Source organism: Spermophilus citellus (assembly GCF_964194105.1).
Source record: "Spermophilus citellus genome assembly, chromosome: 5".
Lineage (NCBI taxonomy): Eukaryota > Metazoa > Chordata > Mammalia > Rodentia > Sciuridae > Spermophilus > Spermophilus citellus.
In genome coordinates this window covers 69,245,388-69,264,148 of record NC_138186.1, presented here as the reverse complement: position 1 = coordinate 69,264,148, position 18,761 = coordinate 69,245,388, and the positions used below count along the sequence as shown (strand labels likewise).

Sequence of the window (18,761 nt, the reverse complement as noted above, 5' to 3'; positions counted from 1 at the left end):
GTAAGGCAGCCTATGTGCCCGGCATAGCACCTGACTCACGGCAGCCTCCAGCAACACCTCTCCCCCACTCCTCAGCTCCCTTCGTCACACACAAGCTAATACAGCTGCTCTCACTGCTCGTTGGAATTAGCTCTAAGCTTCCTGGCAGAAAAGTAAATGTGATAAATGTCAGAATTGTTATTAAAAAGGAAAAAGCTTACCATTCTTTTGGCAAGATATTTTTTTCCTAAAAATAACTTTTTCTCTCCCTAATAGCTCTTTATATCAGAAAAATAAAGCAATGTTAATAGACAATAACCATTCTTCATTAGAAGGTTTTAGAGCAACAGAAGCCATATTTTCGTAGTTGTTTCTTTATAACAAATTTTAATAGAAACTGAATATACAGCTTAGGCCAGAAGAGAAGCTGTGCCGAAACAGGCCAATAGAGTCCCAGCTCAAGATTCCAGACTCTAATTTGACTGCCTATAATGCACCATAGGAAGGAAGAGGAGGGAAGGAGGCAACATTGTGAGCCTTGTCACCTGCAGGTGTTGAGGATGAGGAAATGTCAGTATGTGCAGACACAGAGAGTTGACCGACTGTTATGGTTTGGATATGAGGTATCCCCCAAGAGCTCACGTGTGAGACAATGCAAGAAGGTTCAGAGGAGAAATGACTGGGTTGTAAGAGTCTTAACCCAATTAGTGAATTCATCCCCTGATAGGGATTAACTGAGTGGTAACTGAAGTAGTAGGGTGTGGCCAGAGGAGGTGGGAATTAGGGTGTGACTTTGGTGTCTATATTTGTTATCTGGAAAGTGGAGACCTCTCTCTCTGCTTCCCTCTGCCACACTCTTCCTCCATGATGTTCACCCTCACCTCAAGCCCTGAGTAATGGAGCTGGCCTTCTATGGACCTCTGAAACCGTGAGCGTTCTAATAAACTTTTCCTCCCCTAAAATTCTTCTGGTCAAGTCTTTCAGTCACAGCAGCCAAAAAGCTGACTAAAACACTGGCCAAGACCCTGCTCTATCACAGTACAAGAAGATCCAGGCACACACCACCACTAATACCTACAACCAAACAGCAATTACAAGACTACAGCTTTTACTCCTCAGTAAAAGGTAGGCCAGAGAACATATGGGTTTGGGATCTATTTCACCTTTCCAATTGGGTAAGGTGTGACATAAGAGAGGTAGAATTTCAATCATTAACTGAGAAAAAGATTCAGCCCATTTGGAAAAGAGAAGAGGCAGGTAAAAAATTTTAAAGTTCACTTCTATGAAAAGCTTTGAAGTTTGGTTTGAGCAGAGCTAGTAAGGATCTATAGACAGCATGGTAAAAATTTCACCATGTTTGATGCTACAATAAACTACGAAGCGTTTGAAACTGCAGTTTCCAAGTTTAACTAGAAAAACAATTGTGGCAGATTTTTTAAAGCAAGCATTATAGTCCCAACACAAAAATCTAGCAGGTTAACAGCAGAGTTGCACTGACACAACAGGAAACAAGAGACCCCCAAACCCCAATAAGACCACTGCTTCTCACTCTCCACAAGCCCTGGAGAGATATCAGAGGAACCCCTGGGGGCATGGAAAGTGGATTCTGAGAACCACTGGCACAGAACTGAGCTGACCCCCACACATTCTATTCTAGAATGGTAGTCTTCATACATTTAAGAATATACCTTCATAATCCTTACATTTATTTTTAAAACAGACAAATATATGTGCCAATATATTGTGCATACCACAAAATATACATGAAAACAAGAATTTTATTGAAGATTTAAAAAAACAAAAGAAAAATATTTTATTAAAGAGACAAATATCTTTTCATCTCTTATTAGTGAGAGCAATAGGATTGAAATGCTTTATTTTAAAAATCTTTTGTTTTACATTTGGTGACAAAACAACCCGTTATAAGTTATTTAACTTATGTTTAACTATAAAAGATGAAAAAAGATACCTCACCAAACTACAGTAATTCAAGAAGAATGCCCCATCAGCTTCATAAATCAACATACTAATTTTTTAAATTTCTTCTAATTAGGGAAACATCTATTGAGATTCAACTGGTAAGTCACCATCTTCTCTGATGTTACTTGTTCATGAACACTAATCAGAAGACGTTTCACTTTTGTATTTTTTAACAAAAGGTTTAAAAATCCACTGAATGAGTTTCCCACTTATCAATGAACATTATCTGTGCTCTGAAGGACTGAGCAACATATGGATGTGCTGGAAACTACTTGCTGTTACAGAAAAGGGTCAGCGAATTTGGGACATGCTTATCCTGGTAAATGAGAAATGTGCAATTCTGCATGAAAAAGCCAGTATACCTCCGTGTAATTCAAAAGATTCCATGACCCCTCCTCATCTCATTACAAAGTATTATACAATTCTACTATAGCCAAGCCTGAAAAGTTCAACTGAAAATTTGTCAACTTTAAAGTGATACAAAGGTGATATGCAATTAAAAAAAAAAAAAACAATATCTTAGCAAAAGTAAAGAGTCAAATTCCATTTCTTCTAATGATGAGAAAATAAATGCTTTGAGATTTGGAAAGCTAAAAAAAAAAAAAAAGGTGATACGCATTCAATTGAATTCTGATCTTTTTCTGAGCTAGTGATAGCCACTACCATACACTTTATTAAGATGCTGGGTAGTAGCTGTGAGCTGGGACTCCTTCCTATTCAGCCATGTGATCCTGAGGTGAAACACCCAACACTGTAACTGGTACAGGGCTGCCAAACTACGATCTTCACTAGAGTTAGATGCATTAAATGCCTTTTGACTGATGACATTTCCAACTTACAATGGGTTTATGGCAATGTAATTTCCACTGTAAATTGAGAAGCATTTGTATTTTTTTTCAAACCAGATTGATGGTTACCTGTAGTGTAGCCACTAAGCGTTGTACATGACCTGCAACACTTGGCAATGCACTGAAAGCTCACCAACCAACATGGTGCTAAACCCTTTTGCTTGTGGGATATTCGATCTCCTCTCCAGAAGCTCCTCTAGACATAGCCAGCAGTCACATATGACTCAGGGACTGAGTGGAGGATTCAATTCTTTGTAGATTGTTTAGATTAAAAGAAAAAAAAACACCAATTTCTTCTCACACAGCAATGAGTGACTCATGCACTCCCCAAGCACTGAAGACAGCAACAACTTACTGCAACCTGCACAGAGACACCCAGGGAAGCAGCAGCAAACCTACAGGGGCACCACATGATACTTTTAATTTGAGAGCAAAATAGGAATATTCAACATATGTTGAGCTCCTTGTGGACCGTAGTTCAGTTTCAACATTAAGGCAGCACTATGTTCCTCTCAAGGGTTTTTAGTGATTACTATGATGAAAAGCAAGTACTAGGTAACAAATCAACGTGGAAAGAGCAATGAGGTGGTGGTTAGGGAAGCTGAGCAGTCCACAATAGGTACTCACGTCCCAAAGTAAAGAATTGGGGATACTTGAGAATAAAAGAAAAATATTTCTTCAACTTATTTATACTATTTATACTCCCCTCCGCCACCAAAAAAACAGTTACAAGGTTGTTGGGACAAAAATACTTATTAAGTTTTTTGAATCTATTTACTAATTAGAACTGTTAGGTATTTCTAGGAGTACTAAGAAAAACTTACTGAGCCTCCCAGAACCAAGGTCTATGGTGATGGAAAAGTAGGGAAAAAATAGACTGGGACCAAGAGGTCAAATTTTAATTCCAGTTCTGCCATCAACTCCCAAAACCTATTCATCGTAACTGACCCTGGATAAATGACAGGAGAGATGCTTGTAGAAGCCCAGCTTCAAAGCACTCACTGAAGTCGGCTTGTCCTAGATATAGCCTATAGCCCTCTCCTCCCAGCCTGGGTGTTCTTGCCCATCCCCAGGAGGTCCAAGTCCTTGAGAAATCCATAGGTCTGCATGTTAATGCCAAGTATTGCATTAGGTGCCAGGAGGAGAAACAGAAGACCTGTCTTCATGGAGGCTCAAAAGGTCAACACTAATGTGGTTTACTCATTTGATTAAATAAGCAGGGTGAATTTTTGCAAAAATTATACTTCCTATTCTATAAAAGTAAGGATCATTCAAATGGCTATTTCATGGCCTTTTCAATTTTTTTTGGAAGATTGACTAGGTGTGCCTTCTTCTTTACAAAACCACTCACTCTCTGAGAAATTGTACTGGTTATTTTAAATATTTGGTAATCAAATATGTTAAATGCTGTAAAGAAACCAGTTGAGAATCCTTTGTGAAAATGAAGGATCACTTCCCTGAGGAAAGTTCCTAAATTTTCCCAAAAACAACATGCATATGTATAATCTGAGACTTCCTCAACAATTCCTTATTTCAACTCTTTCAAGTACCTCTTCATCATGCCCTAGGTTCCCAGGGGAGCCCAGTCTTCTCAGCGGGTGTTTGTTCTTTTATGTCTTTCTACTAAGTCAGTCTATACTTGGAGGACAGGTTATTACCTGAACATTACTTGAGCAGAAATCTTAAACTCAACAGGAAAAAAATCACATTTCTTACTTCAGTACCAAACACATTAATAACCAAGAAAGGAAACTCTCTATTTCTTATTTTCAAAAACTGACCTAATAAATGGCTTTTTTTTTCCTGGCCTGGGGTTACCAATTAGTATGTGTAATGTTCTAACAGTAAACACAAGCTGATTAAATCTAAAAACAAAACAAACTACTCCTATTATTGACAGAAATTGCAGATACACAAAAAATTCTAAATAAGCAAGTACAGATATTAACAGAGAATATAATAAGGAATATTATCATTTTTTCTAAAATGTTTATTAAACAATTTCCATTAAAACAGTGCAGTAGAGTATTTAATCAAACTCTGGTTTAAGAAGAACATATTTTCTCTTAAAGCATTAAATCTTTATAAGAAGACATAAAGCAAAAGGGGAGGGGTAGGAATCAGGGGCTAGAAGGGATAACCACTGAGCTAGCAGCAGGCTGGGAATGAGTGGGAGGGAGCATAACAAGAGAATTGAATCTCAGAGACCTTAAGCAGTAGGAGGAGGCAGAGTCATTTAGGATGTTTAGTGGCTACTATATTTAAGGATTTTTAAATTACAAATAAATGAAATTTTATATAATAAAATTAAAGTGTGAGTGCATGAACTCCACAGTAGAACACTGCTGTTCTTCTGCCATGGATGTTGTGCACTTGGGGTGCACTGGAGGCTTCCAACCTCTTGTCCCTCCTATGAGCGAAGGACACAATGCTTGATCAGCAAGTCAGCTGGCACAAAGTTAAAACACCAGCATGCATCTCAGAAAAACATCGACTTGCTGTCTGAAACAGGATCCCAGAGGTAAAGGAGGGGCAGAGGTGCCTGTTGAAAATGCCTGTGGACCTCTAGAGAGAGAAACTTTGCAGGACACAGTCAGAAGACTGGGCTCAACCCTCCCATTGTGGTTCTCAAAGGGCAGTTTCCATTTTGTCTTAGAACTCAGGCAAGACAGGTAAAAGGCAGGAAATCACTCCAGACAGGACTGGGACCCTTGGTCCCTGATTAAGGTCAGCCAATTGGGCTTTTATTTTAAATAGTTAAAGAAGAACCATTACATCACTACTAGGTCCTAGAGAAAAGAAGGTCTGCTGAGATAATTCAACTAGTTATTTATGGGAGTGTCTAACAGCATTTACTCACCAGCACACATCCCTTCCTCAAAGGATTTGATCTTTTGCCATGCCTACCTCCCCCACTATTTGTATACCAGCAGCGTGAAAAAGTGCCATCCCCTCAAGGACCTAGGAATTAAACCAGAGACTTTGCGCCTAATGGAAGAAAAAGTAGGCTCAAATCTCCATCATGTCAGATTAGGTCCAAACTTCCTTAGTAAGACTACTATAAAGCAAGAATTAATATCAAGAGTCAATAAATGGGATGGATTCAAACTAAAAAGCTTCTTCTCAGCAAAAGAAACAATCACTGAGGTGATTAGAGAGCCTACAGAATGGGAGCAAATCTCTACCACAAGCACATCAGATAGAGTACTAATCGCTAGGATATACAAAGCACTCTAAGAACTTAAAAACAATAAAACAAGTAACCCAGTCAATAAATGGGCCAAGGAACTGAACAGACACTTCTCAGAAGAGGATATACAATCAATCAACAAACATATGAAAAAAATAAAATGTTCAACATATCTAGCAATTAGAGAAATGCAAATCAAAACTACTCTAATTTCATCTCACTCCAGTCAGAATAGCAGCTATCAAAAATACAAACAACACTAAGTGTTGGCAAGGATGTGGGGAAAAGGCACACTCATCCATTGCTGGTGGGATTGCAAATTGGTCCAGCCAATCTGGAAAGCAGTATGGAGATTCCTTGGAAAACTTGGAATGGAACCACCATTTGACCCAGCTATCCTATTCCTCAGTCAATACCCAAAGGACTTAAAAACAGCATAGTACAGGGACATAGCCATATCAATGTTTATAGCAGCTCAATTTAATAGCTAAATTGTGGAACCAACCTAGATGCCCTTCAGTAGATGAATGGATAGGGAAACTTTGGTATATATACACACAATGGAACATTACTCAGTATTAAAAGAGAATAAACTCATGGCATTTGCAGGTAAATGGATGGAGTTGGAGAATATAATGCCAAGTGAAGTAAGTCAATCCCAAAAAACTAAAGGCCCAATGTTTTCTTTGATATGAGAATGCTGACTCATAATGGTGATGGGGGCTGGGGATGGGTGGGGAACATGGGAGGAATGGAGGAACTTAAGATAAGGCAAAGAGGAGGGAGGGGAAGGAAGTGGACAAGGGGGTAGGAATGATGGTAGAATGAGTTAGACATCATTACTGTAAGTACATGTATGAAGATACGAATGAGGTGAAAATACTTTGTGTACAATCAGTGACTTGAAAAATTGTGCTCTATATTCATATGAAATGAATTGCATTCTGCCATTGTGTATAACAAATTAGAAGAAATAAATAATTCAATTTTAAAAAGTGTCACCCAATCCCCACTCACTCCTGTTTTCCAAGCATGCCATCCATCATCACTCCCTGTTCAGGGCTACAATTCACAAGTGCTATCAGACCTAGCTGCTGTTTAGGGGCACATTCTTTTAAGTTTACAGTGGAGTCCTTAGTGGGCCCTATTCCCTAATAAGGTTTAAAATTACCATCAGCAGATGATAGTTTCCAGTAGTATTCACTACCTACTAGTACGTAAATTATTTACTTTGCTTAAGGTAACTACTGCTTTGGAATCCATTAAAGAGAGCTTCCAAACACATTAGGTTTCTTACAAGTAGCAGCATAGTTCAGAACCATTAAGATTTAGGGGCAATTGAATGAAAAAATAAGGAGGCTGGCTATGATCTTTCTTAAAGGTAATAATGAAAAATAGGTAAATGGCTTTTGAAAATAAGAGCTATAAAAGGGGAGGAGAGCTAATGATAAGATGTCCTTTCAGTCTGATAATCACAAACTGCACATAAAAACTTACTTGCCAATATTTTCAGGCAGAGACTGTAATGAGATGTCATTTACAGAAAGACATGTTAAATTCTGTAATTCAGGAAAGCTTTCTGGCAACCTATAACAATAAAAACAACAAAAAAAATGTTAATTAAAAAAGAACAGCAGTATGTAATAAGCATAAGCGTGATGGTGACTTCTCTGTGCTAACTGAAACAACCTCTTCAAAATTACATTGTAGGTGACATGTATACCTTGACTTTATATACACACACACACACACATACATACATACATACATGATACTTTCAAAGAAAAAAACAAATGTTTCATCTACCTAATAGAAGTATAGGGGCATGACAGAATACTTATTGATAGAGTAATGCAGAAATAATTATAAAGAGAACCAGATAGGCAGGTTCTAAGAATAAAGGGGGAAATATTGTGGGACTATTGAATACTCTATAAAAAAACAAAACTGACAAATTGCCACAGCAGCTGAAAGTGCCTAAGAGTGAAAACACTTTATTGATTAGCAGAAAATAAAGAGAAAATTTCATCCGCCCACAAGATTACAACAAAACACAAGACAGCTGCTCAAAAATGTTTCTTCCTGTAGCTTATAATACCCAGAGCAAAGGATTACTTAGAATTGATCAGCTGACAGCCAATTGCTACTTTCTTAACTTTTTTCTTTTAATTCAAAATGTCACTCACTTGAGATAATTATGTGTTTCACTATGTTCTTCTACACAAAAGCAGTTTTTTGTATGTCCTTAAACTCTGCAGAATAGTAAGGCTTCAAAATAAAATCATTATTTAAAATTTACAAAGAAATTTTACTTTCAGTATTCCTATGGTTACCAGTATGCATGCAGGGATAAATAAAAAAGAAAAAATATCACTAAAGGCAAAAAGATCTCACTGCATCTGAAATAAAACACAATGCATACACACAAATCTGTTAGTATAGACAATAGAACCACAAGTCTGTTACTTTTTCAGCAGGGAGAAATTTCTGACTTTAATGATAGTCTCTAAACTGGAATCTTTTATTTTTCTTCTTCTAGATTCTTTTTTGGAAGGTGAGAATAAAATATGTTACAGTTTGACATTTAACATAGGTTAAGGCCTGACTACAAAATCAAATTCAGGCCCTTAGAATTAGGATATTATCTAGAATGTATATAATTATTGAATTATGTTTTTAGAAGAGTTAGCTTATTACCTATAATTTCAAAAAAATCAACACATCTGGTTTGCCTAAGTTTTTAACCAGACAGTATATATCATTTTTTAAAAAATTCTAAAACTAGATGAAATGTCCTTAAACATAAGCAAATGTTCTAAATGTCTGATTTGCATTTTTTACCGGCTGTTAACATTCAGAGCCAAGCTAGTATAAGGTGAGGAAGAAGCAGAGACTTAAGTCCAGGGAAGCTGAAGTCTGAGCTTCCCACTCAATAGCTGCACCAACTGAAAGGCCAGCCAACTATCTGAGCCTTCGTTTCTTTAGTCATAATATAAGTGGGCAGAGTCAGTAACCAACAAAGGTCCCTTCAACTCACAGCATACCTGCCAAATGGAAATGGATTGCTTTAAGAAATCCACCAAATAGGAGCCCAGGATAAAATATAAGTAAAACCTCATGCAATCTTGGTGTGTTCCAGTGGAGAGCTTTGAGAATGGTGAGGTCAAATGTCAGCCAGCATTAGAGAAGAAAAGCTGAAAAAGGGACTAAGCAACTGAGTGATTAAAAAAAGGTGAACATGGCTCAGTGATCAAGCACTTGCCTAGCATGTGTGAGGCACTGAGTTCGATTCACAGCACTACATATACAAAATAAATAAATAAAGGTCCACTAACAACTAAAAAAAAAAAAAAAAAAAGCTGAACAGCAGCACAAAGAAAATTTGCCCACTTGCCTAACCTGGATCAGTTCAACAAGCATTTATTGAGCACTTACTCCATTCTGGGAACTACAGTTGGGCTGGAAATACAGTAATAAGTTATAGAGAGAAAATAAGTAACTTTCTCAATTCAACTGGGAAGTCGTGGTCAAAAGGATAACTTAAGTGTAAATTTCAAGTGTTATGAAAGATGTACACAAGAGCGTTCTATAAAAGCTCAGAGGAGGGGGGCCACGGAGAGCAAGCAGGAAAGGCTTCCTGAAGATGTGCAATGCTCAGGCTGCTTTGTAGGGAGGTGAAAGGTTTGGTTTAGTGAAGAACAGACAGTTCATTTCACAGGTGTGAAATGAAGTACCTGGGGCTAGGGGTGTGGCTCAGTGGTAGTGCACTGATCTAGACAGTTTGATCTTCAGCACAAAAAGAAAGAGAGAATATGAAAAAAAAATGAACTAAGTAGAAGCACTTTATAATAGCACAGAGTGATGTCTGACACAGGAAACAGAGGACAATAGGGTGGAGAGACAGGCTAAGCTAAAGTGCAGACAAGGAAAGGCTTGCATAGCACATCTAGAAGTGACTTATCTGACAGGGACATTGTTATGGCTTGGATGTGAGGTATATTCCAAAAGCTTATGTGTGAGTCAATAGAAGAGGGTTGGAGAAGAAATGATTGGGTTATGAGAGCCTTAACCCAATCAGTGAATTAATCCCCTGATGGGGATTAACTGAGTGGTAACTGAAAGTGGGTAGGGCATGGCTGGAGGAGGTGGGTCATGCCTTTGGGGTACATATTTTGCAGCTAGTGAGTGGAGTCTCTCTGCTTCCTGATCATCAAGTGAGTAACTTCCCTCTGCCACACTCTCCTTCCCTGGTGTTCTGCCTCACCTTGAGCCCCAAGGAATAAAGCCTACTGTCTATGGACCGAGGCCTCTGAAACCATGAGCCCCCAGATAAACGTTTCTTCCTCTAAAATTGTTCCAGTTGAGTCTTTTAGTCAAAGCAATGAAAAAGCTAACTAAAACAGGGAGTTTCAGATGGTTTTCAGAAGAGAGGCAAACTGAGGGAAGACGGCGAGGAAAGAGGGTAAGTTAACCTGAGGACAGTGATGAGTTAGAGCACTTTCAGGCTACAGCTTACTGGATCACTGTTTTCCAGTTATAAATGGTAAAGGCAACTCTGTCACTGAAATTCAAAAAAGGAAAACCAGAAATATTTTAAAACACATTTATTCCTTGAAAATAAGGATATGGCCAAAATAAAAGTAAACAGGGTATTTCTCCAGTACTCTAGACTCAAGATGTCCCAAGCAATTCTAAAATAAGTAAGGTGAATTCCAAATTCTACTTCAATCTCAAGGAAGAATAGCACACTGCTAAGGCTGCTTACGGAGCTTTGAGAAATTCTAGAGATGGACCCACCTGGCCCTGACAGAACTCTGGAATAAAATCCCAAGGGATGTCTATAGCCACGTGGCACCAACTCAATTGCCATGGCAACAAAGACACCTGGAGGCCAGCAGTCACAGACTCATGACTTATGTCAAGAGGCAGAAAGACAGGATCTCAGCAATGCCTCCTCAGTCCTGCTGTGAAATACCAGAAGGGCAGAGCTGGAGTAAGTGGCAAAACAGCAACAGGTGGCTTTGTTTGATGGGATAAACCCAAAGAAATCCCCACAGCTATTGCTAAAGTAAGGAAATCACAGTTTTGAGGGGGTTTTATTTTTTAAAGGCGAGTTACAGGAAAATTGAGATTACAAATGTTTCATTACTGGAGGGGGAAATACAGATCTAATAAGACTTTTCCTTGGTTAACGATGGTATAAACTTTTGGAGAGGTTGGATTTCAGTCTTATCCAATATATCAGGCGGGATCAATGGGGGATGCATGAACTCTACATTTTTTCATATTTCTTCAGAAATTCTCTCCTCACCCCTATTTTATAAACTCTTATGTTCTTCCCCTTTATCCCTACAACATCTTTTCAGTGTTTGTATAGACAGTATGCTTTTCATTGTGCACTATATATAACTAAATATTTAGGTAACTCACCCATCCTTAATAAAGACAAGAATGCATATGGCACCTCCAAAATAGGTAGCCTCACAGTGTCCTCCACCTGGCTTTCAAAAACGATATCCTTAATACTACAGATAGAAGAGTAAGCAGAAAGGTTACCTAGTCAGTGGGTTTCCGCTGAAGTCGGCTATCTGCAGTGCTTTACAGAATGAGATGCTTTCTGGAATCTCAGGAATATCTGTAGGAGTAAAGAAAATTTACCACCATTGTTAATATTTTCATATTTTTCAAGATGGACCACTGTCAAAGGGAATATCCAGGGGCTGGAAGTACATCTCAGTGGTAGAGAACTTGCCTAGTATGTATAAGACCCTGGGTTCCATCTCCAAAACTGGGGTGGAGCAGGGTGGGCAGAATATCTAGAAATCGCTACCTTAATTCGAACATGGCATAGATTTATAAAGGAGTTTTGAACACTTATTCTTGCTTTCCTAATAGAAATACATTCTTAATGGAAGGACATTAAAGAAAAATTATTAAAAAGAACCACCATCTGATTACCACCAAGTCCCACCTTATCACAAGTCACTGACAGCATTCGGTCCTAATTCCCATTAGAATTTTTTTCTTATGTTTTCACATGGTTTTATGAGTACAAACTTTGCCAAAGTAGTACATTTTTAAATTAGGGATTTTCTTCTGATACAAACATAAGAACTTAAAAAATAAAGTATAAAGAAGAAAATTTAAAACAACAACACTCTTATCACCCCAAGATAATATTTTACTCTAAAGCTCTTTCAGTACACACACACACACACACACACACACACACACGTGCGCGCGCGCGCACACACGCGTGTATGTAAACAGGCTGTATTTCAAAATACTAGGTTCATTACATTTTTTAAATTTACATTATTTTTACAAACTTTTTTCCTTGATGATTCTTCAAATAGTCTTCCATTCCTAATGGCAGAAAAACACATTGCATATATTTTCAGACTTCATTTAATCAATCCCCCATTGTTGGACATTTAGGTTGTTTCCAAGTTCCTGATGTTATAATTATATTTATGCCAATTCCTGATTATTTCCTTAGGCTAAGTTCCCAGAAGTAGAATTACTGTGTCCAAGGCATTAACATCTCTTCAGCACTTGATAAATATTGTTAAGTTGCTTTAGAGGGGAGACAGTCTGTACCTATTTATACCTTCATTAGCCTCTCCAAGAGTGCCCAATTCAACATCTCTCTTTTTGTTTACATTTTTTTAAATGTCAATTTTGTTGGTTAAACAGTCCAGCAACACTTTATTTTATATTCCTTTTATTACTAATGAGGCTGAATATTTTTGTCTTTATTGGCCACTAAATATTTGTGATTTTTAAATGACCAAAAAATGTTATTTTGAATTCCTTGTTCTCTTGGTACAAACCCTAAGATTATAGCTTTTAGGGCTTTAAAAGTTTAGTTCATAGCATTTAATTTCAAGAATACATTTACTTTGGACATATTAACATGGAGAAGGGCAAAAATAGAAATGGTTCCCCTGGTCCCATGCTGTTTCTTCCACCAGTTTGACAAATGCAGACTGAGCCAAAACACACTTAATGTTTCTAAATTGGGGGTTGGACAGGAAAAGGGAGAAATGGATGTCTTGCTCCAACAACCTTGGAGTAATCAAATGCCATGAGAGTTTTTATTTCAAATTTAAAAGCCTAAAACATTTGAATGTGTGATGATGTTTTTCTCACAGTATTATCAGCCTTACATGGTTATGTAATAGTGGGAAAAACCCATTAAGATCCTAATTTCATAAACATGATAGGTAGATAGATAGGTAAACAGATAGACAATGTTGTCCACAGCTGGGTCTGGAATGAAATTTTAAAACTCAAAGCATTCGTGGGCCCTGAGATAACAAATATAGCAGCAGCCTCTTGATAAACATTACCTTATTTATTCCCTTCAAAAATATGTTATTTAGAGAAATGAATTACAGTAGATGGGGTAGAGAGAGAAGATGGGAGGGGAGGGGAGGGGAGGGGGGATAGTTGAGGATAGGAAAGGTAGCAGAATACAACAGTTACTAATATGGCATTATGTAAAAATGTGGATGTGTAACCGATGTGATTCTGCAATCTGTATTTGGGGTAAAAATGGGAGTTTATAACCCACTTGAATCTAATGTATGAAATATGATATGTCAAGAGCTTTGTAATGTTTTGAACAACCAATAAAAAAATATATGTTATTTTAACTTCCATTGTCCATAATAGGCACTAAGGTTCAAAGAGATTAAGTGATTCGCTGGTCGATACCTATTTCACTGAGAGCTGGCCACAGATGCTGAAGTCCAGCACTGCCACATTTAACAATGAACAGAAACCCTAAATGCAGGACAGGATTAGCACTGCTGCTAAGGCAAGCGAGGCAGCCACACGCTTGCCTAGGCTGAAAAGCACTGGCCAACCTGGACACTAAATAAAGTCTCTCTGCCTAAAATACCTTGGGTTCCAGAGAAGAGTCTGTATGAGGCTGAGAAAAGAGGTGCCCTACAAGTGCTGAGGCAGAATGTCCAGCCACACTTCAAGACACAAATTCTACAGTGGCTATTACCCTATCAAGGAAAAACAGCATCAGCTAAGGGACGTCAGTGATATAGATGTCTGTTACTCAAAGCATCAAAAGCATGAACCTTGTGTATAATATATCAAAATGCACTCTACTGTCATGTATAACTAATTAGAGCAAATTAGAAAAATAAATAAAACATGGTCACAGGAAAACAACGAAAGCATGAACCTGAAAAGATGAGCCAACCAAGGGCTATGTGAATAGCGACTCCAAGAAACTCTGGACAGGGCTGGTTTGGAATCCAAGAATCAAAGGATAATGGCAATGGTGGCCAGAGAACACAGCTGGACCAAATCCAGACAGAGGTGACCCAGAGGTCTGGAATGCAGGAAGGCATTCCCTCTGTAGGCTAAAATGTACATACACCGCAGCAAAGAGCAAATAGAACCAAATGCCATTTCTGATGTGCTCTGAACCAGTGACAGCAGAGGAGAAGCCCAGACACAAACTTAGGGTTGTGGTAAGGATAAAGAAGGCCAAGCAAACTGAAGAAGAGTAGCATCGTTAACAGAGAGAGATGTCAAGGGTTTTTGCTGATTTTTTTTTTTTAAGAGAGAGAGAGGGAGAGAGAGAGAGTTTTTTTAAATATTTATTTATTTATTTATTTTAGTTTTCGGGGGACACAACATCTTTATTTGTACGTGGTGCTGAGGATTGAACCCAGGGTTGCGTGCATGCCAGGTGAGCGTGCTACCACTTGAGCCACATCCCCAGCCCCTTTGCTGATTTTTTAAAAATTATTTAACAAAAATTTTTTATTAAACCCTGAATAGGCATCTACTGACATATAAGTAATAGAAATATTTATTATATATTTAGTATTATTATGTATTTACTAAAGTAATAATACTTAGTATTAATGAGAAATTAATTATTAATTTTCATCTAATCATTAAGGGATATAACACAATTTCTACTTGCTAACACTCAGCTCAAGCTTCTATGAAGATAAAAAGAAAAGAAAAATGTTTAAAATCATACTTTATTAATTCATAACTGACCTTATTCCACATAAACCCAAGAATAAAATCATAAAATTTGATATTTACAAAATATCTCAGGTTGACTGTAAAATTAATATTTTCCTTACAAATTTCCTAAGATAACCTTTTTAATTTGGACCCACTTTAATTTAACATTCTGATTAGAATTGTTTTCAATTGGGCTGGGAATGTAACCCAGTGGTAGAGTCTTGCTTAGCCTCTGAGAGGCCCTGGATTCCATCCCCAGCACCCCAGCACCATAAATGAAAGAATTGCTGTCATTTAATACTAAAAGAGTGAAAGGAAGCTCAGTAGAGTAGAGGAGGGAGAAAAGGGGAAGGGGAGAGAAGGGATTGAAATTAAATTCCATATATATATAATTTTGTCAAAATGAACCCAAATACTATGTATAATTATAATGCTCTAATAAAAAAAGAAACTGTAAAATAAATTAATGAGTTTCTGCAAGTATTTAGAAAGTGATTAGAATTTCAGTAACACATTTTCTTTAGTTTTTAAAGAGGAAGAAACAAGGTCAACTAATACTAAAACCACAAATTGTTTTTTTGAATTTAGTCAGCATTTCTTAATTGAAAAGGCAATTAACAAGTGAAAAATGTTAATGAGAAACTTTGAAATTATTATTTTTAAAAATAAACCATCCTATTCTTTGTTTTACTATCATTTAATATATGTCTTATGCATATATTTAAAAATTGCACTTTTATTTGTTTCAATCTTCAGAAATACTTTATGTAATAAAAAGGCATCACTACCATTATTTTTTAAAAGAAGAATCACTGTCGATTAATAAGATTTAGTCGTATGGGGGGTTCCCCACCATCTGTAGTTTGTCAACATAACTGCTAATTACAGCCATCATACAAGACGTTCACAATTAGTCCTAAGTTCTGTTGGTGCGAAAGGTCTCCTTCAACACCACCAGGCTGACAACAATCCCAGTACCATTTGCCAGAGGACTTGTGAAACAGAATATAGTGTTCACAACAGATACTGTCACTTAAGAAGTGATTGAAAATGGCATTCCCTGCTCTTCCCAGAGGTCATATTCTTTTCTCAGTGTTCATTTTTAACACAGCAAGCGGAGATTCTACCCCATCCCACCCCAAAAGCAGTGAACACCTAATCTTACTTTATTTGCTTAAGAAACCAAGGGATTCCCATATTTATAGGATTTTCAAGATGGACCACAACCTTTTCTGAAAATCTATCACTATCTATGGGAAACTTCTTGTGATGGAGCCTGGTGACTGAACAATATCTCAGCTTCCCCCATATATGAGAGACTTTTAGCAAGCACCCTGGGTATTTCTTTCACGGAGAAGGTGGACAGCCAGCCTAGTTGTCTATCATATTATAATAAATTCTTATGAATAAATTATTCACAGGAATTTCTTCTTATTCTATATAAATAGTCCCTTTTCTTCTTGGTTCAAGAACTACCTGACATCAGTAATTTATAATGCTAGGTTCTTTCCATTGAGAATAGCATGAATTGCAAAGCGAAACATAAGACTTAAAATATTTCTGAAGCCATTCTCTTAAGATTATATAATTCATATTCATGGCACTTGTAAATAGAAAGTTAAGAGAGACTAAAACTGTTTAAAGATGGAAAATTATTATCTCTGTCAATTAACTGTCTTTGCATAATCACAATAACATTTTAAATCTTAGGACACATCATACAGAAAGTTAGTAAGTTAAAATTTTCTTAAAAGTGAAGCAAGAGCTAAGCAAGTAGCCATCTACATTTACTGCATCAGGACTACCATCCACACAGTAAGGTGGCAAACATCATACCCAGTACAAGGTGCTAACAGGGCCAGGGTCTTACAGAGAGAAAAGCAGGTCAGTTTCATTCTCCTGGTTCTAGCCTCACTGCACTTGGGGGGCTCTTTACTAAGCACTGTGATCTTAAGCCAGCAGCAACAGCACCTGACTGCACACTTACTGGGTACCAGATACAGTTCTAAACACTGCTTAAATCTTCACAATGACTCCAAAGAAGATGTGTCTTCATCTCCACTGTTAAGGAAGAAAGTAAGGCACCAAAAGGGTAAGGACATTCCCCAAGTGAACGTGGCAAGCAAGTGGAAGAGCCAGGATTTAACCTGAGGCTTCCTGCTCCAGAGCCCATGAGTCTCATCACGACATTATCTTGTCTCTAGAAAGACCAAGTGAAGGTCAGAGGGTGAACACCACTTGTGAGTGCCCAGGATGGTGCTACCTGGAACCTCAGCAGCTCAGCCCAAGAGACCAGGCAGGAAGCATATCTTCCAAGCTGTCTTAGGGTAGATATAAATGTTCTCTTTACCTAAATCTTTTGATTTAACAAGCCAAATTAAAATTCATTTTCAAGATACATAATAAAAATACCAAAGTGATAAAGAAGAAACTTTAACATGAAAATTCTACCCTTACTTAATTCTTTGGGATTGTTAAACTTTACAACTTCTTGTCATGACATACTCTTAAAATTAAGCATAGTATTTGATTAAGTACAAAATACTAAAATGTCTCATGATCATTTCTTACTTACTGTACTTACAAAAAAGCAATATAGTACCTTAAAGTTTCAATTAAATCTTCCACAAATGCCCTCAAATAAAAAGATTAGGCCTCTCATAGTGCCCAATACTTCTTATTTGAACATCTGTTCAATAGTTATTGTCTATAAAAATTTATTCAATAATCCACCCACTGGATATATCATCTTCTAGGTCAGGGACAAGACCTCTTTTGTCCTCTACTGTGTTCCAACCTTTACCAGAGTATGGGCTCATATCAGGTGTTCAATGATACTACTGACTAACCCCCAGATCTGGAATAGACAGCAGATTTCCTGGCAGCATCCTCATTTGATAATCTCAACCATTCTGGGCCTCTGCCTCCTTGTGAAAGAGATTTTGGAATCTCTGTCTCATCTACCTTACAGGTCTACTGAGTGGTAAAATGAGATCATGTATATGATAGCTTGGTAAAGTCCACAAATGTAAAGGATGAAAGAAGGGAAAAAAGGTAATCCCCACGGAATGGCCCAGGTTGGTTTAAAACGTGGGTCATTTTTTTTATATCAACCAGTGGGGCCCAAGGCATACATTTTCTTACCCTCCTCTTACCCTGGACATATACTCAGACCAGAGGGGAAAAATATCAAGAAGTCTGCCCATGTAGTAAGAGCTGAGTCTTTAAGGGTTTTGTTATAAGTATTCAATCTTAGATTAAAAAAGAGCAGGGGGTGGTGGCACAAGCCTGTAATCCCAGCCGACTGCAAGTTGAGGCAAGAGGATTGTGAGCCTCAGCAACTTATCAAGGCCCTTAGCAAGCCCCTGTCAAGAATTTAAAGACAGTACCTCAATGCCACATCAATAATGTTAAACAAAAGCAGAGACATACAAAAAAAAATGAGATACACAGATGATAGTACCATCACAAATACAGCTACTTCACAAACTGCCTCTAAAAGAGGTCCTCTGGACCTGGCAGAGGCAACCCTGACAGGCATCAGCAACTCCCAAGTCAGCACATGGATACCAGAGGCTGCTAACTTCCCCATCAACATTCTGTAAGTCACCTCAAGGCTCAGTCAAGAGTTTAATTACATTTACATTTTTGGTCTACAAAGAAAAACTATATTAAATGTGAGCTTCAGGTAAACTCGGCTTTCAATCAACTATAACACTGGTACCACGCATCTTCTATATTCAACAATACTAAAACGC

The 18,761-nt window shown here is 37.6% G+C and overlaps 1 protein-coding gene across 2 annotated transcripts in view; it reads right to left on the bottom strand.

The window, feature by feature from the left end:
- Positions 1-18,761, bottom strand: part of LRRC1 (leucine rich repeat containing 1) — a 125,939-nt gene that overhangs the window by 36,029 nt on the left and 71,149 nt on the right. The window contains exons 3-4 of one of the 2 annotated variants that reach the window (XM_081295766.1): positions 11,554-11,632; positions 7,495-7,584 (exon numbers count right to left, since the gene is read on the bottom strand). In XM_081295766.1, the coding sequence (XP_081151892.1) occupies positions 7,495-7,584; positions 11,554-11,632 (169 nt within the window). The remainder of the gene's footprint in view (positions 1-7,494; positions 7,585-11,553; positions 11,633-18,761) is intronic. The other variant, XM_081295767.1, reaches the window with a different exon arrangement.